This window comes from Carassius gibelio, chromosome B1 (genome assembly GCF_023724105.1).
Source record: "Carassius gibelio isolate Cgi1373 ecotype wild population from Czech Republic chromosome B1, carGib1.2-hapl.c, whole genome shotgun sequence".
NCBI lineage: Eukaryota > Metazoa > Chordata > Actinopteri > Cypriniformes > Cyprinidae > Carassius > Carassius gibelio.
The window spans coordinates 29,250,542-29,269,567 of record NC_068396.1 but is presented as its reverse complement, the minus strand read 5'-3'; the positions used below and the strand labels follow the sequence as shown (position 1 = coordinate 29,269,567).

The following is a 19,026-nucleotide window of genomic DNA, read 5'->3' as shown; positions in this document are numbered from 1 at the left end:
TTGACATTTTTTTTTACAAGCACACCGCTGAAAGTAATTCATTATAATAAATGAATTATTTAATACTAATAATTAGGCATAATTAGTAAAGCATGACATTAATGACCAGATTTGTCATATATAGTCACTTGTAATCTACATGAATGACAGAAAATTTGATTTATTGAAAAAAGCTTATACACTCAAAAACCAAAAGGTTCCAGAAGGGGGTTTTCACATCGATGCCATTGAAGAACCATTCTGAATTTCTAGTTCTTAGTATAAAGAACATTTATAGTTTATAGAACCATTTTCGAAGTATTTATAGTATTAGGCCTACTCTTATAAATGACAAACTAATAACTCCATATTGAAGTAAAACATTTTGTTTGTATATATTTAAAGCCTATTATTAAAAACTTCAGCGGTAATTAACTGATATAAAGGTAATATAAATGGCTCTAGATATAGTTCATTACTTTCTAAAGCCAAATCGCACTTGCATATATTTGAAAGTATTTTTATTTGATATTTTGATTGGTTCAACGAACTGTCAATCAGACTTCCGAATCCAATCCTAGAGAGGGGGCGATATCTTGTTGCCAGGCAGCAAGAGTCCAAATTAAAACAGTTACAAATGTAACAAATGTAAACTCACTCTTTTAGACCTAATGATACAAATGTATTGTAATTGTTTTAAAACGGTTTTAACCGATTCACAAATTAATTTAAAGATGTGTAAACTATTTACAAAATCGTTCATTAATTACGTTTGTATTAAAAGCGCGTTGTAATGATGTTGTGAGTGTCAGAACTGAGAGTGTGGGGGACAGAGACAGGGAGGAGCCGCACTAAAGAAGGCTGATGTTTAGTTTCCAGAGGTTGATGTCAGTGTAACTGGATTCCTCCAGTCTGGAAACAACTGGGAACAAGATGGCTGTTGAGGGTGGACTGGAAAACTGCTTTTCCAAACTCTCACAGAAGCTGGACTGAAGCCACCCAGAGAAAAACATGCAAGTATAAACTATTCTTATATTTCGAAGCGTCAGTTTTTCCACACGAATACCTTCACTGCGTTTTTGTTGTTGTGGAAGTTTTCACTCGGATTTCATCGTAAAAGTAGATTTTCGATTTTTTAAAAGCTGAAACAATAGCTGTTCAATAACTCTGACTTGACGGAAATCAAGTTCGAGACTTTCTGTTAGTGTTTAGAGTTAAAGAGCGACTAAAATGAAGACGTTTGTTTCTGTTAGGTTACTGTAAATGACACGATGAGCTCCAGTCGCGTCCGTCCTCAAGCACCGCAGGCCTCTCCGCCTTACGAAGGGATCGAGATGGAAAAGATGCATCATGAAGAGGTGGGCCTCGGAGTGCCCGATGAGAGCCCCTCTCCACCCACCTCCAGCTCCAGACAGGCGTGGAGCCGGGATAACCCAGTGTTCGAGCCGGAGGAGGGGATGATGGAGGCGGACTGGCCTCCTGCGAGCCCCGGCCGGAGGTCTGTGTCCACGGCGTCCAGCAGCAGCATCAGTGCGCGGATCAACAGAGGACTGTATCCAACTCCACCAGCACAAGAACACCGCAGCTGTGGGAAGAGGATACTGGAGAAAATGAGAGGTCAAACTTCTGCTAGCATTACTGTGGTTATGTTTCACTACACTGAAGATACAAACAACAAAACGATTAAAAAATATATAATAATCATCATCATCTGAATAAATAAGCTTTCCATTGATGTATGGTTTGTTATGATAGGACGATATTTGGCTGAGATATAACTATTTGAGAATCTGGAATTTGAGGATGCACAAAAATCTAAATATTGAGAAAAAACTTTTAAAGTTCTCCAAATGAATTCTTAGCAATGCATATTACTAATAAAAAATTAAGATTTGATATATTTACGGTAGGAAATTGTAAATATTTTCGTGGAACATGTTTTTTACTTAATATCCTAATGATTTTTGCCATAAAAGAAAAAGCAATAATTTTGACCCATACTGTATTGTTGGCTATTGTTACAAATTATATACCGTGCTACTTATGAGTGTTTTTGTGCTCCAGGGTCTCATAGAGTAAAACTTTTAATAGCCTTGCAAGGATGGGTTACACTTCAGATAAAGTTGCTTTTTTTATATAAAGGGCAAAGATAATTTCTTTAGTAAAATGGTGAAAGGGTCTTATTTATAATTTTCTTAAATGAAGCATCCCAAAAATATCTACCATGGTTTTCACAAAAGGATCATTTGATACTGAACCCTTGAATAATGATGTTTAAAATTCATCTTTGCATCACAGGAATAAGTGATATTTAAAAATAAATAAAAAATTATTTAAATGTATTTAAAATGATTTTTTTTTTTTTTTTAAAAGCCAATAATATTTCACAATATTACTGCAAAATAAGGGTTAAAGAATAAGTTGTATTTTATAATTAAATCTATAGTTGGTCTGTATTTTTATTATTACTTAATCTTAATTTGTAAGTGAAAAGTGCCTAATCATATAGCTAGGTAAGCATGATTTTGTGAATTAATGGAGGATTTCTTTTTTTTTTTTAATCTTTTTCAGTGCTGTGGGATACCCGTCTTTTGGGTGAGAGCAACAGCAACAGAGAGATGTACCTGAAAACCGTCCTACGAGAAATGATCACCTACATCCTCTTTCTGGTCACCCTCTGCATATGTACGTCGAATATCAGACAGTTTCATGCTTGAATATGTCAATGCATACCATGTTACATTAATATTTTTTATTCTTTTACATTTCCTTTGCCTAAATGTTAGAGTAATAGGAGAACTGCGAGATATAAAAATTGTGAGATTTAAAGTCAGAATTGTTAGAAAAAAGTCAGAATTGTGAGTTTTTATTTTGCAATTGTGACTTCAGATCTCGCAATTCTGACTTTATAACTCGCAATTGTGAGTTTATATCATGCAATTCTGAGAAAAAAAATAAACAATTGCAATAAACCATTTTTATTCAGTGGCAAAAAAAACGGGCTTCCATACCAATACGCTCTACCATGTACAGAAACACAACATGCTATTCTGTTTAAAACACATTATTGATATTTGTATCAGTAACCTATGGAATGGTGAGCACCAACATGTACTACTACACCAAAGTCATGTCCCAACTCTTCTTGGATACACCGCTGACAAGCGGAGAACCGACGACCTTCAAGACCCTTTCAACGATGGAGGACTTCTGGAAAGTAATTATTCCACTGACTTGAATGCTCTTTAACAGTATGAAACTGCATATTAGTTCCAACTCCATCACAGATGTTAATGAAACCATTATCTGTAGTTCACAGAAGGCCCTTTTCTTGATGGCATGTACTGGGAGTTCTGGTACAACAGCAAGAGCCTCCCAGAAAACCAGAGTCTGATCTACTACGAGAACCTCCTGTTGGGCGTCCCACGTCTCCGGCAACTCAAAGTACGCAATGAGTCCTGTTCTGTCCATGAGGACCTGCAAGACGAGGTTTACGACTGCTACAGTGTCTATTCTCCTGCCAATGAGGACAAGTCACCATTCGGACCGAAGAATGGGACAGCGTATGTAACAATACACATATATCTTGAACAATAAAATATTGGCTGATCTTTGGTCTTTTACTGGTAACAGTTTTGTTATTCTGTTTGTTGGTCAGGTGGAGGTACTCAGAGGAGAGCAGGCTGGGTGAGAGCAGTTACTGGGGTCAGGTGTCGACCTATGGCGGTGGTGGATACTACCAGGACCTGTCACGCACTCGAGAGAAGTCAGCCAATCAGCTGCAGGAGTTAAAAAACAACCTGTGGTTGGACCGTGGCACTAGAGCAGTGTTCCTGGACTTCTCCGTCTACAATGGCAACGTTAACCTGTTTTGTATTGTGAGGTAATGAACTGAAGCTGTGTTACAAGTGCATTAGATTTAATACTCAGTGTGGATTGTTACTATAAAAATGATTAAACCAAGAATACCAAATATTTCATTTTTGCAATTAATTATGCCCAAACCTTATAACATAGTCTCAATTTAACACATCAAGCTTTTTTTGTAAACATTTTGTACTTGTACTTAAAAAAAAAAAAAAAAAGGTTTCTTGATTGATTACATACTGAATTGTTACTGATAAATAACTATTTAAATGAAAATTAATAACTACATAGGTTTATATATAGTGTAGATTTAACATTCTACTTTTCTAGCTTTTCTGTACTTTTTACTTCTAAAGTATGAAGAACCTTGGATTAAAGTTTAGTATTTGTGATGGTTTAATTTGCCCACCATTTGAACACTCTTTCTTGCATTTATTTAATTTAAATATATTATATCATTGAAAAAACTATTTAAGCGTAAAACATTACAACCAAAGATTGACAAACTCAAACTCAAGATTTTGGTGCTACGAATTAAGAGTTTGTTCCCTCATTTTTATATAAATCCAGGTCACAATTTAACCGAAAAGAGGGAACAAATGAGCAAATTATGAGAACGAAATGACTATGCAGTGTACTTAAAACAAGAGCTAATTATAATTTTTTTTTAATTATTTTATGTAATAAGATATAGCATAACTTTAGCATCCATGCTTTACTTTTCTTTACTTCATATACGAGGTTTCCTCAAAGATCTGTCACTTTCTGCTTTGCTGCAGGTTGCTGGTGGAGTTTCCAGCCACAGGTGGCGCTGTGACCTCCTGGCAGTTCCAGACGGTGCGTCTCATCCGGTACGTGTCCAGCTGGGACTACTTTGTGGGGATGTGTGAAGTGGCCTTCTGCGTCTTTGTGCTGTATTACCTGGTGGAAGAAGTTCTAGAGATCCGCCTGCATCGTTTGCGTTACTTCAAGAGCCTGTGGAACTGCTTGGATGTTCTCATCGTCGCAGTAGGTCAAAGTTCATAATGATAGATATCTGTGGTTTACTCCAGCCACTACTGACTGTGACACCTTGGTTTTTGTTCATCTTGTTCATCATCGTCACAGCTCAGCGTTCCAGCCATCATTATGAACATCTGCAGAACGTCAGCGGTCAGTCACAGACTTCACTTCCTGTTGGAGAACCACAGCACATACCCCAACTTTGAGCCGCTTGCTCGCCTCCAGGTTCACTTCAACAACCTGGCTGCCGTCATTGTCTTCCTCTCATGGGTGAAGGTGAGGTCTCTCGTCTCAATATCTGACATGTACAAAAACTTTTTTTGTTGTTGTCGTTTCATCAAAATACAGCCGTCTTGCTTCTCCCACAGCTTTTTAAGTTCATTAATTTCAACAAGACCATGAATCAGCTGTCCACCACCATGTCACGCTGTGCCAAGGACCTGATGGGCTTCGCCATCATGTTTTTCATCGTGTTCCTGGCCTACGCTCAGCTGGCGTATTTAGTGTTTGGAACTCAAGTCAACGACTTCAGCACCTTCCAGGCCTGCATGTGAGTTGTGGAGGCATCTAAATAACCAAAAATATACTTCGAATATAGTATTATATAAATAATAATATGTAATAATACACAAAAACATGATGATAATTAGTTGTTAGCTATTTTGAAAAATTAAATACAAGATTAAATCCATCATGCATACATTCGAAATGCATGCTATAGATATTACGGTGTATGATTTTACATATTTAAACTTTTTTTTTTTTGTTTAAATAAAATGTAATTTAACTACAGTCCCTGCATTACATTTTGTTACTATTATTTATTTATTTTTTTGCGGCTGTTAGAACAAAGAACAGAAGGGCCACTTTTATTTTTATTTATTTTGTATTTATGAATGAATATTTGATTTCAGTTATTCATTTAATTATAAATCAATACATTTAGTTAGTACTTTTAAAGGGATAGTCCACCCAAAATGAAAATTCTGTCATGGTTTACTCACCATCAAGCTTTTAATATGAAAAAAAAAAGGAAGCCAATGGGGAACAGCAGCTGTTTGATTACCCACATTCTTGAAAATATCTTTTGTGTTCAACAGAAGAAAGAAACTCATACAGGTTTAGAACAGCTTGGAAATGATCACCAAATTAAAAGTTTGGTGTGAACTGTCCCTTTAAGACAATTTGTTTTCCAAATATTGTGATACTTTATGAATATAACTAATGTTGGTGGTTTCTGTTGCTCACAGTTTCACACAGTTCCGAATCATTCTGGGAGATTTTGACTTCTCAGAAATCGAGGAGGCCGATAGCGTGCTGGGCCCGATTTACTTCACCACCTTTGTGTTCTTCATCTTCATGATTCTACTGGTAAACACAAACATAAATCACACAAGATCAATCCTAAATGTGCAAATGCTCGTGTTTTACTGGGCCTTTTGTTTTATTCAGAATATGTTCTTGGCCATCATCAATGACACTTACTCTGAGGTGAAAGCTGACATGGCCCAGCAGAGGTCAGAGATGGATATCACAGACCTCATCAAGAAGAGCTACAACAGGGCGATGGTCAAACTCAAGCTGAAGAAGACCTCCATCAATGACATCCCAGACAGTTTACACCAGGCTGCAGGCAAACTCAGCTTCGATGAGCTCCGGCAGGACCTCAGAGGGTGAGAAACGTGTACCCCCACTGTATGATGCAGTTTAAACCTCTCGCAAAATGGACATAACTTTCAACTGTTTTATATGCATCTGTGCACAGAAAGGGCCATTCGGATGCTGAGATTGAAGCCATTTTTGCCAAGTATGACCTTGACGGAGATCAGGAACTGACAGAACACGAGCACCAGCAAATGAGAGATGACTTGGAGAAAGAGAGAGTGAGTGAAAAACTAATGCTACAGGATCTCGCACGATTAGTATTGTTGTTGTTTTTTAATTCAAGGTACACATAATGTACAGGTCTTGTTATCCTTGGGAACTGAACCCATGACCTTCTGAACACCGTTAAATCATGTCAAAGAAAGAAGCAAATTGCTAAATGACACTGAGACGGATGCTTAGTATCTGTTGAACACTCGCCAGGAGGACTTGGATCTGGAGCACAGTTCGCTGCCCAGGCCAGTGAGTGGGCGGAGCTTCTCGCGTAGCCAGGATGACTCCGAGGAGGACGATGATGAGGACAGTGGACACAGCTCTCGTCGCCGTGGCAGCAGCTCAGGGGGCGTGTCATACGAGGAGTTCCAAGTGTAAACATCGCCTGTCACTCAATATCTTTTAGCTAGGATTACGCTTTCACAATATATTGAATGTTTGAGCTGTAAATAAAAGGTTCCCTGTGCTGATTGTGGCCCATCAGGCTCGTGCGTCGAGTGGACCGCATGGAGCACTCCATCGGCAGCATCGTGTCAAAGATCGACGCCGTCATCGTGAAGTTAGAGGCCATGGAGAGAGCCAAGATGAAGAGGAGAGATGTGCTCGGACGGATCCTGGATGGAGTCATGGAGGTGATGATAAAAAAAGTTTCACTTGAAAAAAATGTGGGCATTTATATATTTTTTTATATATATTTTACACACAAGTCAAAGTCTCAAATAATTATTCAATGTCACTTATGCTCAGCAAGTCTGCATTTATTTGATTAGCAATACAGTAAAAAAAAATTGGTATTGTGAAATTATTTTTACAATTTAAAATAACTTCTCTTTGAATACATTTAAAATGTAGTTTATTCCCAAGATTTTAGAGCATCACTACACCAGTCTTCAGTGTCACATGATCCTTCAGAAATCATTCTGATATGATCATTTGGTGCTCAATTATTAATAAAGATGCTTATTATTCAGCAGTTTCAGTTTTGAAAAGTTTTTAACACTTAATATTTTTTTGGTAAATTTGAATGTTAAAAGAACAGCATTTAACATCATTGAAATATAAATATTTTGTAAATTAATCATTTGTGTTGAATAAAACTATTTAAAATAGAAAAATAAAATTTTCCAACCTTTTGCTTTTTAGTGTACATTTTGTTTAATAATTGATTTTATATATATATATATATATATATATATATTATTATTTTTTTAATTATTTTTTTCACATTATTAGTTAAATTACTATTTACTTTAAAAAATATTTAGAATATTACAACATAATTTACTACTCAATAGAAATGTAATCATATATACAATATACATTACTGTCGAGTTGCATTTTTGCTTTTAGACAAATTATTTGTCAGGACATGGAGAGAACTTGTGTTGGGACTGTGCTTTGCGATTCCCAAAAAATGTGTTAAAGACAGTAGGTTTTGAGAGACAGCTTTAGTCATTTTTATATTTAATTGTTGATTAGACCAATATATTGTAGCATACATTAAGAAGTCTAATTTGATTCTCTCAGGACGAGAGGATGGGCCGAGATCCAGAGCTGCACCGAGAGCACATGGACAAGCTGGTGAGAGAAGAACTGGAGCGCTGGGAGTCTGATGACACCATGTCACAGGTGAGCCACCATCAGGCCACTCCCATCATCCCGTCTGCTCAGCTCCGCCCACGCAGCTCCCGCTCACCATCCTCACTGTCCAACGAGGGTCCAGATGGAGCGGCCAGTGGGGCTGCCAACATGTGAAGGGTTTTAATTGTAAAAACATTCCTACAGATCACGAAGTCCACAATTTGTTCTCCAGTGCCTTGCCTGGTGCAGTGCACTGGGCAAAATTTACTTAAACAGTATTAAAGGTCCGTCCCAAAGCCACAGTATTAAGTTAAATAGTAATAACTATTAATAAATAAACATTAAGAGTTAAATAGTCCTGCAAAAAGCTATTTATTTGGGTTTCTTTATATTAAAGTTAAAAGGGGCTTTATGATGCAAAAGTTGAGATAAATGGAGTTTTTTTTTAGTTCTAAAACACAGTTTCCTTATTATTTAATAAAAACATTTTTTTTGAATATGTTATTGAAATAAATTAGATTTTAAGGTCAGTCAGTGGAAGCTTAACTTTGGTTTGCCCATATTAACCAGGTACATTTAAATGCATTTTGAAATTGATGTACATTTAGCTTTTTTCAGCAATCTTAGCTATGATTACTTCTATTCAGTATATTATTTTCCTATCAAGCTATAACTAATTTACTGTATGCATTGATCCCAAAATTGCAATACATTAGTAATGGCTGTTAAGCAAAAAAAAAAAAAAAGTTCAATTAATACATCTATGTGAACCTAATAGTCACAAAAAATTACCTTGTCACCATCTGGTTGGAAGTCATTGGCTTTGGAAAGTATATAAGAAGTACATTTGATCACATTTTTTGTACTGTATCCTGCGATGGTTGAATGCAGTGCTTACAGTGTGGATGAAACGCAGTATAGATATGCATTATTCTCACTAACCTACAATATTAAAGTCCATTTTCATCCATAATGAAGAAACCAGATGGAAAGCTTACAGTAATGAAGGAAATAATGTTCAACAAGGATCAGTATATATATATATATATATATATATATATATATATATATAAAGGGAAAATAGCTATTCTTACACACAATTATACCTTACAATGCATCTCTTACATGAGAAGTAAACATTCATAATTGTCAAACAGTGAAGGTGGTCGCACAAAACTTTATATATAAACTATAAACTATGCATTTGGTAATCAGCTTTTGTGCATTTTTCCCTCAGTTTGCTTTGCATATTTTGCAGTTCACATCTTGTTTTAGTACAAGTGTGGCATGTTTTGTTAAACATATATACGTAAATGTATTTTTAATAATTATGATTCTTAAATCATTTTGATACTTTAACAAACTTCGATTTGGAGTGCATCTGATTTCATGGGAAACCCATGTACTATTTGTCTTAAGGTTGGATTTACAGAGCTTTTCATGATTCCCTAAATGTAAAGTGTATAGTTTCTGCACAACTAGCATCAGCAAACTGCTAAAATAATTGTTTTCATAAGTTGTATAAATATACAGTCAGACAGGTAACCACTTGTGCCAGATGTGATATGTTGGGTCGCTCAAATCAGTGTTTGGTGCTGCTTAAGAAACACAAATTACACACTTCTTCTGAAAGCTTAAGAAAAAGGTCAAAAAACTTTTTTGTTCAATTTCCTCTAACTCTGTATGGTACTCTGTTGTTGTCAGATTCTATTACAGTTTAATATGACAGTCATTCAAAATAAAATCCATTCAGACTCAAATCATGTGCTCATTATTTGGCTTGATCCCAGTCATAATGCCCTCTAACAAAGTGACTATATGATCTGTACAATAGGGATATTGTGTAGTTATCAGCATAGCCACCAAGTTTACTAGCTTTTATCCATGGTTTTAGCATTGTTAATGTGGATTAGGCCACATTAAGACCAGTTACACGGATTATGAAGGAGCGAGTCGTACCAGGCCTGTGACTGAAGGAACAATGAAAGAGTTGACAAAATATTTACATTGAACTTAATCATTTCAGTGAAGGTAACAATGTAATCTTATGAAATGCTCTTATTTAGGATATCTTGTTTTTTTCTAATAAACTAATAATGTTTCGATGTATTAGTACACTAACAATCAACATGAAACATTCACATAAAACCCATTTTATTCCACTAATGCAATACGTTCGAACAGAATAAGAAAGAAAAGTAAATTTAGGGACACATTGATTACCAGAAAAATAATGTGAACTGATTAACTATTCATGGTAAGGCCGGACATGATGTGTTTTTGTAAAGTAAAGAGAGCTGATTTTACTATGAATTCTACAGTCTTGAATTTGGGACGAGATCAGTATAGAAATCCCATCCCATCTACCAAAATTATATTGTAAGATAGCAGAATTGAGTGTGTTAATGTGTGATGATTCTTAAAGCCAACAATAATCGGAACATTTACGAGAATTTCGGAATGAATCGGAGCTTGATGTAAGCGATGATGAGAAAAATCAAAGTCATGAGCGCAAGTGCTATGTGGTTGTGCCATAAACCCCAGGATGAGTAATCGATTCCTTGGAACGCCAGATGCTGTTCTCCTGTGCACCTGTCAAATATAATGCAATAGAAGATTATGCTGAAATATACGCTACCATCACACTGACACCAAAATTAAGTTTTTTAACTAATTAGTAAGATAAAGTGGCATAGTTAGGTGGCACTACTGGCACGCCAACCTTACACAATATATAAAATTCTAAATATCTCAAAGTGCAAAACAAAACTTATTAGGAGACTAATATATACATATGTTTTTACATACATGAGGATGTCAGCAGCAGGGCTGCTCATCACGGCGGAGACATTCCCACAAAACTTCAGCCCCACAAACTCATTTATCTCCAATGCCTGTTCAAAGGATTAGACGTTCCTCAACCATCATTAAAATATTATCTCAACAGAAAGTCTTTTAGTCACTCGGATGTAGGGCCAGAAGCGGAAGTTCATACCTCGAGTCCATAGCGAGGGATGCTGAGGTACTTCAGCCAGGACAGCCAGTCCATGATGCTCTTCAGGTTAACCAGCAGACCAGAGAAGATCTGGACACACATGCAATTCAAGTTCTGCTGTAAAAAGACTTGTTCTGAGGCGTGCGATTGTGTGAACTTGCCATCATGAAGATGAAGCTGATGGTCATGAAGATGTTGGCCACGGCCACCACTGATTGGTCAGCTGAGATGGCCATGGTCATGGACGCAGCCGCACAAGAAACCAGAATCACTGTCAACATGAAGATGAAGAATGCTGCCACTGTGGGTTTTAACCCTGCAAAACAAAGATTTCAACATATTAGAACATCCGCAAACGTGCACGCAGAAATACATTTGAACTGTATAACGTTTACAGAAAACTGGTGGATCTTGCAATTCAATTAAACAATTAAGACATTAAGCACTGTTTCTTTAAGGTATAATAATTTACAACATACCAATCATGAAATAAACAACACCGGTGAAGAGTATGGTGGGGACTGTGCGCTGAGTGATGATGTCAGACAGGATCTTAGACAGGAAGTAGACAGACACTCTGTAGTATCCACTTGTGATTTCATGACTGCAAAAAAAAAAAAAAAAAAAAAGTTAATAAATAACATGCTAATTTAAACTGCAGAGGTGGAACAGATGCATCCAATCCATAGCTGTCCTGCATATAACACAGAATGAATCACAGAGATTAAGTAGAGAAATAATGCAAAAATATGTTAAAATATAGAAACTGTGAATTATGTATATAAATGTATTTAAAATAGAATAATCTTTAATAATATTTTCATTTATTAGAATTATATTTTTCATTTTTAAATTGTATATTTATTATATATATTATATTATATTAAAATAGCAGTAATAGTAAAAAAAAACACTTCAATTGCATATTTAAAAAGTTGAAGGCAGAACCAAAACTGCATCAAAACAGCTTTTTGATATTAGGGACAGAGACAGTTTTTTTTATGCAGCACTGCATTATTACAGATAATTTAGAGATCAAGGATATGCAGAAAGAGAAATAAAATCACTCGCAAGAACCTTTCAGTTTCTCATTGTTTATGTGTGGTTATTTGCAGCATCTGATTCTCCGTAGTAGCAAATCAAATATTTCTTGAGCTTTTCTAAATGTCAAACTGGTGTCGAAGCACTCACATAAACAGTTTGCGCTCAGTGATGAAGAGTTCGGCAGCCGAAAGTGTGCTGAAACATTGATTCGTTGTGATGAAGAACAAAACACCAAACCTGGGAAGAAAATGGTGACATTTGCATTTAATAATTCAATAGTAAATAGTAAATTGTAGAAATAGTAATATATATAGTACAGGATTTGTGTACTTTGTCCAGAATAATGGGAAGCTTTATACATAGACACACACAGTTTTAATAAAAGCATTAAATGAAATAAAGTCACTCAATTCCATTTACTTAAGAACGATTATCTCACCTGTTTTGTATGCCACTCTGGTCATCTTTGACTCCATAGAAGATTGCACCAACAATGGCAGCCATGAGGGTCGTGACAGCCAGCTGCCAAAAATAAAGATCATAATTCAAGCAGTGTGCTTTAAAACTGGTAATAAATGATTTCAATGTAATTGACACATGAACATGATTTTATTAAGATATTCCTTTGAAGGTAAATATAGAAATACGTAAAGAAATGCATAAGAAATAACTACTAGCAAATCAAATTCAACCAGTGGCATGCACACACAAACAACTGAGATCATTTACTCAAAGCTAATGGGCAGAAGGAGTGACAGTCGTCACAATAATCTCTTAAAGAATATGATCATTGTGAAGAACAGTTGGCTAAGCAAATACAGCCGAGCTCTGGATGATAAACCACTCTCCAATCCTGATGTCGAGGCACCAGCACTCAACTAACTCCAGTCAGGTGATGGTCTGATAGACACCATCCTGTCACACTTGTGAGACGTTTCTCCACACTGCATGGTGAGAAATCATATCACTTCAGATCCTCGAGGCGGGTGAGACCCAGATCACAATGGTCACCAAATCCGCTTAACTTTGACTTTGAGAAATTAGTCGAAAGCCTCTGGGAGCAATCAGCTGTTAATAATTTGATGGTATTTGGTGGTTAATGAGCATCTAAGTCTCTAGAAAGTCTCTTTTGAGGAAAATCTGGAGCGGGATGGTAGTTGGGAGGGAGGAAATGGATCTAAACCATTGGGCAATACATTTTTGTTTAGGGAAATTTGTCTTAAACTGAATGCTTGAATCTCATGAAAACAAAAGCTGGTTACAATGCAAAGGAATAAATTATTGTCACTTTATTTTATTTTAAATTAACATACCATTAACTATGACTTGCCTCAATTAACTCCTAATTTGCCTCTTATTTAAAGTTAGTAAGGTAGTTGTCAGATTTAGGTATTGGGTAGGAATAGGGATACTAAATATGGTTATGCATAATATGTGCTTTATAAGTACTAATAAACAGCCAATATTTTAATAATTGGCAGGCTAATAAGCAACTAGTTAATAGTAAAAATTTGTCCCTATATTAAAGGGTTACCAGAATTATGACAAAAGTCTATATTGGAACCATTAGATGACATTGTAACATTCTTTTTTTATAATAAATTTTTCATGTGTCTCAAGGTTTTGTTTGTAATTACCATCACTCTCAATTTTCATACTACAATTCTCAGTACTGCAATACAGGAATAAAGTAAAAATTTATGCTAAGCATAATTGTACTAGAAGGCAGAAAATTATTGTTCTATAAGAAAATCATAATAGTCCTACAAAACAATTATTTTTTAAAAAAAGCAGTACATTATATATATCAAATATTTTAACATTTTTCTGGCATTACAGTAATAGGAACTAATGGACCTAATAACAGGCTTTATCTTCTTTATGCAAAATATGATTTCTTATTATACAAAAAACCTACAGTAGCAGCAGAAATTATAAAATTAGAAATTATATTCAAATTAGAAATCTAAACTATTGACATTTTGATGTATTTTTAAATACAGCACTCTGTCGGTTTTGTGGTCACATTGCTTTAAAAGAATACAATAAGAAGTTAATTTATATTTTTAGAAATTAATTAATATATATATATATATATATATATATATATATATATACATACACACACACACACACACACACACACACACATATACATATATGCTTGTTAACAATTTAGAGGAAGGTCAGACAGACCAAAGCCATATATACGGTGGTACCTGTGCTACTGAAGTCTGAGGGTTCAGCATTAGATTCCAGAAGGTTCTCCACAACACCCAGTGGAGCTGGTGGAAGAACGAGCTGTTGTAGGTGATGGTGTGACCCTTGGCTCTGATGTTGTTGTCTTTGGCCCAGGTGATACGCTCTAGCTCCGCTTTGATGCTCCGTGCATAGCTGCAGTTTCTGTACTTCTCCACCAGCTGATCCTCAATAGACTGCTGGCTGACGGCTGCCACTTCAAACTCAAAATCTGCCAACAGCATTACACATGATGTCATGTAAAGTTATACACAATTCATAATCTACAAATAGTTGACAACACTAATAATATATGAACCCAACAGCTTATGTTTTTTCTTATTTATGGCCAAATACTTTGTAAATGCCTTTTAACTAGAAGCAAGACATGTTATAGGCTATTGTTGAAAAGTTCTACATTACATTTCTGATGAGGAAATCAATTGACAAGCGAATCTGGCTCCTCAAAATCCATTTAAATGGAAATATAACAAAGTACCTCCGTTATTGTGAATCTTTGTCATGTTGGCAGCAGCACAGCTTCCATTAATGATGTCCAAGAAGAAATCAGCCGGGTTATTATGAGCTTCACAGGCGTATCCTACAATATCAATTGGAAAAAACACCATTAAGCGAAGAAATATTAGTATTTAAAATATTGTATTTCTGTAAAACATTCACATCTTTTGACACTTGACAGGTCAGATATTAGAACTAATAATATTTGAAACCGATAAGAATATAACTTTTAGTATGGAAGCCAATTTTCGACACTTAATAAAAAATAAAACAAGGTAATTGTGACTTTTTAATTCAAAATTCAAGTATAGTCACAATTCTGAGTTTTTTTTTCACGCAATTGCAAGTTTATATCTCGCAATCTTGACTTTATTACTCTCAATTCTTAGGAAAAAGAAAGTCAAAATTGCGAGATATAAACTCGCAATTACCTTGTTTCATCAGTTCATTCAATCAGTGGCGGAAATGGGCTTCCATTCTTTTATAGATTTAAGTCATTGTATCTGTAAACTATTCTACCGATGTTGGTAAAGTAGTCTAGAGCATCTTGAGTGGGACCATGATAAACTTGTTTGCCGTTGACCAACAGGGTGAGGCTGTCAAAGAGCCGGTAAATGGAGTATCGCGGCTGATGAATAGACATGATGATGGTGCGCCCCTGACCGGCCATTCTGAAAACAAACAGGGTTGAGATAAAACAACAAATCAATACTTAAATTATAATTAATTTTGATAACACTTTATTTTAAGATGTCCTTGTTACACATTACATGTACTTACTTTTATTATAACAACAATACATTATGCATAATTACATGCAAGTAACCCTAAGCCAAAGCGAATCCTAACTCTAACTATATAGTGAGTGCATGTTGTTAATTATTTAGTTAATTAAAATAGGAAGTTTGAATATATATTTTTAAAATCGTAATAAAGTTTTTAATGTATTTTGGAACAAATGAAGCCTTGAGCAGAATATACTTTTTTCTAAAACATTATTAAAAAAATATCAAACTGACAACAAAACTTTTGAATGATATGATGACTTGCATATCTCAGAAATGGATACGGAGAACTGAAACTCAACCAATGGCTGCTTAATTTGACAGAAGATACAGACCTCTTCAGCAGCAGGAGCACAGAATAAGCTGTGCTGGCGTCCAGACCAGTGGTGGGCTCGTCCAGAAACAGCACAGAGGGGTCTATGATCAGCTCCATCCCAATGCTGGTCCTCTTCCTCTCGCCACCTGAGATACCTCGGATCAGCTGCGTGCCCACCTGTAAAAACATATACACTTATGGTTTATCTACTTTGTAATGGGACACGAGTAAGATTCTGTGTAATATCAGACATGATAGAACTAAATGAAGATTAAAAATGGCAAAAAATATGGAGATCGCTTACATAATTTTATATATATAAAAATATATTATGCATACTATTTCACCTTTGCATCAGCGACTTTGTTGAGGGCCAGCTCTGAGATGAGGTGGTTCACTCTCGCCTCTTTCTCTTTTGGACTGATTTGGGAAGACAAACGTAGCGCGGCTGAGAAACAGAGGTTTTCTCTCACCGTCAGAGTCCCCATCACTATGTCATCCTTAACACATAACCACAAATGTTGTAGATAATGTATTGATATGGTCAACAAGAAAACTTCATTCAGAATCCCAGTATACGATCCTACACCTTAAAAGCATTTATGCATCAAAAAGTTCTCACATCTCAATATAGTGCATTGTACCTGGACAACATAACCAGAAAGACATTTGAAATTAGGTGGTTGTATGGCTCCATTGATTAGAACTTCACCAGAGAGTCCCGCGGGATCCTTCCGGGCTGCAAGTACATCTAAAAAACTGAAAGAGAGAGAGAGAGAGAAGCGGACGATAATGATGTTTCTTTAGCATTCATCTAATTGATTCCACATTACTGGAGGAAACTAGTCAGGAGAGATTCTCCAAAACCTTGATCCATTTGGCACCGATATCTTATTAGGATGTGTAGAAGTCAAATATGCACTCACGAAGATTTGCCACTTCCCGTAGGACCCAAAATAGCATTTAAACCAGGTCTCATGATCCCACTGAAAACGGAGATAAAAATGAGATTATGTTCATGTCACTAGCTATGGAATTCATACGGCACTGTGGAAAAAATGAGGTACGTTATTGCACAGTCTAAAAGTAGAGAGCCATGTGTTGAGATGAATGCTGCCCATCTAAGCAATGGATCTGAATGTCAATGCATGGCTGACGAAACACTTGTTAAATCTGAAATGCTTATCAAACTATAATACTGTTAAAAGTAGGTCATCTAGACGCTGCTGAGACCCTCAATTTAACTAAGTCTTTTATTAGGTCGAGATCACACTTGACTGCATTTAACCCTGGTGGCTTGTAAGCCAAGAGATCAAGAGATTAGAATCACAAACCCATTCTTAATATCATATAATTGACACTAACACTATGGAGAAGAATGCGCTTGGCTCTGGGAAATGGCAAGCTCATTTAATGCCTTTAAGCAGTTTTTCGGTTTTCTGCTGTCCATTGTTCTGCCGAAAACATTTTATTCAATTCAAGTTTATTTGTATAGTGCTTTTTACGATACAAATCAATGCAAAGCAATTAAGTTTCTACAATATTTAGTAGTAGCTTATACGTGTTGACTGTCAGTTTATGTGCATTTGACAGAAATTTTCAGAAAAATGTATACAAGACGTAGTCAACCAGACGATGATCATTATTAACAGCAATTATTATGTGATTGCATAGTAGGTAGCGATATTTGTTAGTTCTGTGTGTTGTTTCAGGGTTAGCATCATCTCATTTCATGCAGCACGTGTAAAATTGTTTTATACAGAGGTTACAAGAGACCTTTGGTATGCTTCATGTTTCTATGAGGCCATGAGAAATGTCTTAAGATCCATAAATGTCACTGTTTTTATTTTTACTGAATTATTTTTTTAATGCCAATGACCCCTAATCACATTGTGAGGCAAATATATTTTCAAATTTAGCATATAAGCAACGTGTTCTTGAACGTGCACATGGCAAAGAAAGAGAAAATGCTTCACAAAATGATGCAAATTTATTTATGAACTAGGTTGGAAATAAAATAATTACAATGAATTGAATGATTTGAAAGCAGGACTGCTACTACAGCCATATGAGAACATTTGTACATTAGTGTTGTCATAGAAGGTCTTTTGAAGTCACAAGGAGAGAACCTTTTTAAATTCTTGTGTTTCTATGATATTTTTATGATGTCATAAGTGAGCCTTTTTAAATTCCTATGTTGCCATAGTGATAAAGTTCTTATGATGTCATAGATTTTTTTTCCCCCAATGATGCAAAAAGAGAACATTTTAATATTATTGATGTTAAATACTTGAATAGAACTAAGAGAATGATTGGGGGGGGGGGGGGGGGTAAGAATTACAAGAACATCAAGAGCTCAAGTGTAAAAGATATTGAAAAGCGCCAATGGAAAATTAACCGTTGACATACTGAAGAGAGTATGAGCACTAATCATTTTTCATTGGATCTTTTTGTCCGTGTGTCATTGACTCACTTGAGGTCCACCAGAATCTCTTTATGGACTGTTGTCCTCCTGCAGATGGGTCCACTCTTCTGCTCCACTCTATAACGGATGCTGTGGAAACTGACAGTAGCTCCATGTTGCTTCTTTATGAGCTCCATGGCAATGACATTTGACCCAGACTTCCCATTTCTGCCCGTCTCTTCAGTGATTTGATCATGCTCAAAGACAGCATTATCAGTCATCTTCTGACAGGTTTTCTCCCTTAGAAAACATACGCAATATGATAAAGAGAAGAAATGCATTTAATTTGTATGTAGGCGCAAAAACAACAATGTAAGGGTTGCACTAAAATAAATATAGCACAAGCTTCAATTTACTG

At 35.8% G+C, this 19,026-nt stretch overlaps 2 protein-coding genes across 4 annotated transcripts; one reads left to right on the top strand and one right to left on the bottom strand.

Moving 5' to 3' along the window:
- The first annotated feature begins 827 nt into the window (after window positions 1-827).
- Window positions 828-10,067, top strand: pkd2 (polycystic kidney disease 2). 3 transcript variants are annotated; one of them, XM_052546105.1, is made up of 15 exons: window positions 828-992; window positions 1,233-1,596; window positions 2,551-2,664; window positions 3,063-3,196; window positions 3,292-3,542; window positions 3,638-3,862; window positions 4,626-4,854; window positions 4,954-5,124; window positions 5,217-5,398; window positions 6,099-6,219; window positions 6,301-6,521; window positions 6,614-6,731; window positions 6,937-7,100; window positions 7,211-7,358; window positions 8,254-10,067. In XM_052546105.1, exons 2-15 carry the CDS (start codon window positions 1,251-1,253, stop codon window positions 8,479-8,481), a joined length of 2,652 nt encoding a protein of 883 aa, XP_052402065.1. In that variant the 5' UTR covers window positions 828-992; window positions 1,233-1,250; the 3' UTR covers window positions 8,482-10,067. The 3 variants fall into 3 exon arrangements, with proteins under 3 accessions (XP_052402065.1, XP_052402064.1, XP_052402063.1); XM_052546104.1 differs by having other exon boundaries at window positions 839-996; window positions 6,940-7,100; XM_052546103.1 differs by having other exon boundaries at window positions 839-996.
- Window positions 10,068-10,444: 377 nt separating this feature from the next.
- On the bottom strand, window positions 10,445-18,964 carry abcg2d (ATP-binding cassette, sub-family G (WHITE), member 2d). Its single transcript, XM_052546106.1, has 15 exons — window positions 18,678-18,964; window positions 17,131-17,190; window positions 16,849-16,963; window positions 16,552-16,704; window positions 16,224-16,381; window positions 15,623-15,774; window positions 15,084-15,185; window positions 14,566-14,816; window positions 12,786-12,868; window positions 12,494-12,583; window positions 11,782-11,906; window positions 11,464-11,618; window positions 11,303-11,392; window positions 11,116-11,201; window positions 10,445-10,899 (listed from the first exon to the last, which is right to left on the bottom strand). Exons 1-15 carry the CDS (start codon window positions 18,947-18,949, stop codon window positions 10,752-10,754), a joined length of 2,040 nt encoding a protein of 679 aa, XP_052402066.1. The 5' UTR covers window positions 18,950-18,964; the 3' UTR covers window positions 10,445-10,751.
- Window positions 18,965-19,026: the final 62 nt, after the last annotated feature.